Here is a 5,913-nt window from a genome sequence, read left to right as displayed (position 1 = left end):
ATCTACAGTTTCAAGGGTTTGTTTCAGATTCTGTAGTTTATGCCAATATAATCTTTGAATGTAAAAATGCACACTCTAGTACTAAAAAAATTAAATGAAATATCTCCAGTCAAAGTTCATATATATTTCAGGCAGCAGTAAGAGGATTATTCATCCTTTGTCATTGGTTTCTTCAGATTAGGTTGGAAAAGGCAGGGTTAATAAGGAACTTCTACCATACAATAGCTATAAACTACTATAGGATTGTTCTTTAATCATTCAAGGTGTGTGTCATTCTTAAATGTAAATGATTTTGGCCAATGTGTGATGAACAAAGAGGATATAATATAGTCTGGACACTAACAAACCAGGTGACAGACATAAAGTAAAAAGGCCAAAATCCTCTATAACTGCACAGGTAGTGCCACTAAAAAGTTGATATTTTATTGAATATCTAGTAGTTATAAAATAAAAGTGCAATGATGATACAATTGTTGGAACACTAAATGACATTTTGACACAAAACTAACTTATTTTAATTTCATGCTACAACAGCAACACCAACATGCTATAACAGCAACAGCTACAAGTTATCTCAGAAAGGATCCATCAGTATTCAATCACAAGACTTCCATCCATCCGTCCGTCCGTCCGTCCATCCATCCATCCATCCATCCAGCCATCCATCCATTACTCTTGTTCTGAAGTCGGGTCACGGAGGCAGCAGCTTGAGCAGGGAGGCCCAGACATCTCTTTCCACAGCCATCTCTTCCAGCTCTTCTGGGAGGACTCCAAGGCATTCCCCCAAGAGACTTGTCTCTCCAGCGTGTACTGGGTCTTCCCCAGGATCTCCAGTCAGACATGCCTGAAGCACCTCCTTAGGGAGGCACCCAGGGAGCATCCTTACCAGAGTTTATGGCCATAGGTGAGAGAAGGAACATAGACAGATAGGTAAACAAAGAGCTTTGCCTTACATCTCAGCTCCCTCTTCACCACAATGGAATGGCACAAAGTCCACAATAATGCAGATGCTCCACCAATTCATCTGTCAATCTCACGCTCCATTCTTCCCTCACTCGTGAATAAAACCCTGAGATTCTTGAACTTCTCCACTTGAGGCAGAACCTCACCCTCAACCTGAAGAGAGAAATCCACCCTTTTCCAGTTCAGGACCATGGCCTCAGATCTGGAATGGGGTAGGGTGCGGTTGTCCCTGTTGGGGGATTCCCGGGGCTCCGGGCTTGGGGACCACTGGGTGTACGTGAATGTTTTTGTATAGTGCCCTGAGTCTATGTTTGTTGAGACAGAAGAGCTGGAAGAGGTGGCTGTGGAACGAGCTGTCTGGGCTTCCCTGCTCAAGCTGCTGCCTCCGTGACCCGACTTCAGAATAAGCAGAAGATAATGGATGGATGGATAGATTGAATTGATTATGTACAGACCAACCCCAAATTCCCCCGACTCAGCTGACAGGAAGATTTTATTTTCTTTTTCTTTTTTGCACAATACAATCCAAACACAAAATAATACAGATAATTAACATAAAAAAATAGAAAAGGGCAAAAAGCACATAGAGCTTATAAAAATCCTCCCTTCAGGTATACCTACGTTAATAAAGCATAGCAAATTACGCACAAAATCATAAAAACACCATCAGCAATGTAATAAACAATTAGAAGAAACATTTCACATAAGTACATAATAAAGAAGCAGTTAAAAGCTCTTTCAAGCATTTTACAACATTTTGAAGAAGCTTTTCTCTTGATTTGCAGCAATGACCACCCAACTTCTGTGGATGGCCCTGTCCCTACTGACCCTGCTCTGTACTGTGTCACACTGTGTGAGCTCCAAGGACAGCCAGCCAGATCCTTCAAACCCACAGCAGGGGATCACCTTCAGCCATGTCTACAAAATTGATGTCCCAGGAAGATCCAGTTGCACACTTGAACATCTGCCAAGCCAGGATGAGACAGGTCACTCAGACAAGATATAAATCAAAATTAAAAAGAGTCAGCTGACAAAAATGTGGATAATTTTAGGAAAAATGCATTTTAAGTATTTAATTACCTAAATATATTTAATGATGCAGGATATAGAACTTTAACAATGTTTTTACTTTCTGATATGAATTGGATTTTGTGACTAAATTTTGTTTTATCTAATATTTATAGGTCTTCAGAAAGACACCACAAAAAATGGGGAAAATGACATTATCTTCAAACATAATATTAGGCTGCAGACACCTAAGTGTGATTGTGAGGACTCGGAAAGCTTCAAGAATCTTCTGTACAGAGTTAATGGACTGGAAGAAGAGGTCAACTATCTGAAGACCCAGTGCACTCAGGGATGCTGTGGAGGAGGTGGCGCTGCAGGTAGGCTGTACAACCAACAGTTACGATACAAGGATATCAGTGTTTAGGCTGGAGGTAGAAGAAACCACTAGATGGGGTTGGAGGAGGGAGAAATAAGCAATGCATATTTTGCATTCTTACAAAAGCATTAAATGTGAGCAAGGACATACATTTCTAACATGTATAGGATCAGCAAGAACTGAGCCAAAATCCTGCAAACCGCTACAAACTGTAATTCATTTTACTCCTCTTTTTATCAAGGTGTGGATACAAGCTGTAGCGGTCACGGGACTTACCAGCACGAGACCTGCAGCTGCCTCTGTAACCTGGGATGGGAAGGCCCAGATTGCTCTGTGTCCTCCTGCCCTGATGAGTGCAATAACAACGGTCTGTGTGTGGAAGGGAAATGTGTGTGTTATTATGGCTACACAGGAGAAGACTGCAGCCAGCTGACGTGTGCTAACAATTGCAATGATAAGGGGCAGTGTGTGGATGGAAAATGTATATGCTTCCCTCACTTCACCGGTGAGAGCTGCAACACCCCAAAGTGCCCTAATGACTGCGCTGACAATGGGCATTGTGTGAATGGCCAGTGCATCTGTGACGAAGGCTTTCATGGGGAAGACTGTTCATTAGGTAAGCTTTTCAAACTCAGCACAAAATCTGCAGAATTTTTATGGCTGCTTTGACTTATTTTTCAATGTAGCAATATATGATTTGAGTGGTTTTATTTAAAAAGAATGGTTCCCTTTAGAAACTCACATTTAATAGTCAAACATTGTCTACAGGGAATTTTCTGTGTTAATATTTACATCACAAGCATAACATTCTTTCAGCATCATGGCACAGATTTATTGCATTGTATGAAACCTTTTTTTAAATTGCATGGTTTTAGGCAAGCAAATATCTGATCTGATCATTTTCTGATGATCAGAACAATCATTATAGAGTTTACACCACAACAATACACACTGAGTATTGGCAGGTATGCGAGAAACGATTGTGAAGGCAATCTTGCAGGGTCAGCGAGACAGAGGATGAGTGAAAAAACCCGAGTAGAACTTGTTTCTAGGCTCAAGTTTCAAGGCAGATGAAGTGCTGCCCACCTGGGGAAACAACAACCTGGTGATTAGCTCAAAGAAGCTCAGGGGAGATATGATGCGTGCAATAAAATAAAGGTGAGAAACAGTTGTATCAGGTAATAAAACATCCATCTCTGTGTTCTGGAAGAGACAGTGGAGCACATTACAAACACACAGAGGAAAAAGAAGAGGGAGGGAGAATAGAGATGAAACCTTTCCAGCCTGCTGTGATCAGAGAAAGACTGCAAGACGTTTGGTTATAGCACCTGATAATGCAGGCTAAGAAAACAGAGCTAAGTGATTAAAAAGTACCTTACTAGTACCTGCTAGTTTAAACAACACATAAGTACAATTACTTCAATATTCCAATAAATGAACTGTCGAAGGTACCTTCATCTGACAATACATCGCCGAAGAAGAATGGAAATAATACTCCATGGACACGTCTCCTCTGACATCAGACCCACAATGGACACCCACTAATAAAAAAACAGAGGTTTGTTGTCTGCTCATCATGAGTGACTGATGTGAAGGGTACCATGGATTCACATGCCATTTAAACAGAAACCCTCAAACAGGAGCATCACCCACAGAGCTAAACAAATGTCTGCAGAGAGCACTTAACTTTCTCACCCACCATGCATTTACTCTAATTATAAATAAACACAAGGGATTAAAAGTCTTAAAAGTCCAAAAAGTAATGCCGTACTTTGAATAGCCCTGTTTTGAATAATGCCACTAATCGTCAGATGTCTCATACTAAAATGAAATTAGATAAATATATATAAAACATAAAAAAAAAAAAAAAAAGAATATCAGTATTTCTTGTTTATTTTTGTTTTTAATTTGTCTTATTTAGTTTATGAACTAGTTGTGCTTTTAGTCCATTTCTCAACGAATATGTGCAAGAGAGGTTACAGCTATAAACAAAAAGACATCAAGGCTCATGGTCAATAATCCAGGTAAAAATCCAACAATGTTCAGTCAGGTCATCTGGACAGTTTCTTTTTTTTGTTGTTGAGACATTTCACCCTCCATCCGAAGGGCTTCATCAGTCTGAGAGGTCACAGGCAAACTGTTTTCCCCACTAAGCAGCACACTCATAATAATCAATCAGTTATAGTCAAAAATACTTTTCCCCATAAATCAGACACAAACAGTGCTGTCAATAGGCTGTTGCTTTATCTAAAGAGATTTAATTGATGAGTTTGAGGATTTCATGTAATGTTCAGAGTTGTTCTAAAATAAGTGTCTGGAAAAAAGAGTAAATATCTTCACCGCAACAATCCTCTGAAGATAGAATGAATAGGAATGACGTGCTACAAATGTGATCTTACATGTGTAAATAATTCTCCAGGTACACTTTTAATATGATTCAAAACCATGTTAAACTCATAAATCATATGCATTTACATAACCCCTCTGCAGCTCTTTTTTGCAGAAGCAACATACAAAGTGCAACAAAAGACATGAAAAAAAGAAACAAGGTCACACCATGTTGTAATAACAAGCATCAAAAGTGCAACAGCAGTCTGCAAAAACACATCTATTTACAAAATGTGGTGTGCATTGGAATATGAAAGAAAAGAACTGCATATGGCAAATTATATGCCCGTCAACAAACTAATATACAGCAAAACAACATTCTATAGCAATGACCTAGAAGAGCATTAACTTTGTATACCATTTCACCTTGATTTGTGATCTTGACCATGTAGCTCGTGTGATGAAGTGTACACAACACTCCATCTAGTGATGATGCATATGTGTATTGTTTCATTAAATTATCTTGAGCGGTTTAGAAATTATGGTTCAGACAAGCAAGAAACAATTGACCTTGAAGTATTATTTTCATCAGTTATTTTTTTTCAGTTATTTTCACCTTTAAATCACTTATTGGTCTGTTTCCTTCATACATCTCCTCCTACATGTCACTGCGTGAGTGCAGCTGCAGCGTGCGCTCTCAAGACATCATTACTTGCAGTGTCCCCTCAGTGCAGATGAACTTGGCAAAAGGGCCTTCTCCTACTCCACTTCTGTAACTTGGAACAGCTTGCAAAAATATCTGAAGTTGTCAACTTTGACATCTCTAAGACATTTTAAACAACTGTTAAGTTCATGGCAAAACCCCCCCAAAAAACCCAGACATGTTCCTGTTTGTTAGTACTTTGTATTTTATCTCACTTTATAATGTAGCTGTTTTTGTTTTGTTTTTAATTAATTTCTTCTATTTACATTTCATTTTATATGCTTGTATATGATTGTCTATGGTTGTCTGTATCTCATCTGTGTTCTTTGTTTAAAACAAGTCTCTCTTGTAAACGAGTCCTCGAGGCTCAATGAGACGAACCTGTATAAATAAAGATCGAATTAAAAAGTAGTATGGACGAACAAATAGACAGACAGGGAATATACCATAATATCAATCCATCCATCCATCCATCCATCCATCCATCCATCCATCCATCCATCCATCCATCCATCCATCCATCCATCCATCCATT

The 5,913-nt window shown here is 39.0% G+C and overlaps 1 protein-coding gene across 1 annotated transcript in view; it reads left to right on the top strand.

Annotated features, from left to right (window-relative positions):
* Positions 1–1,750: 1,750 nt before the first annotated feature.
* The window catches only part of tnn (tenascin N), a 34,603-nt gene continuing 30,440 nt past the window's right edge, over positions 1,751–5,913 (top strand). The window contains exons 1-3 of the mRNA XM_037682223.1: positions 1,751–1,949; positions 2,148–2,348; positions 2,589–2,963. Coding sequence (XP_037538151.1) covers positions 1,751–1,949; positions 2,148–2,348; positions 2,589–2,963 — 775 coding nt within the window. The remainder of the gene's footprint in view (positions 1,950–2,147; positions 2,349–2,588; positions 2,964–5,913) is intronic.

Source organism: Nematolebias whitei, chromosome 9 (genome assembly GCF_014905685.2).
Source record: "Nematolebias whitei isolate Nwh7 chromosome 9, NemWhi1, whole genome shotgun sequence".
Taxonomy (NCBI): domain Eukaryota; kingdom Metazoa; phylum Chordata; class Actinopteri; order Cyprinodontiformes; family Rivulidae; genus Nematolebias; species Nematolebias whitei.
This window is presented reverse-complemented; position numbering and strand designations above follow the sequence as displayed.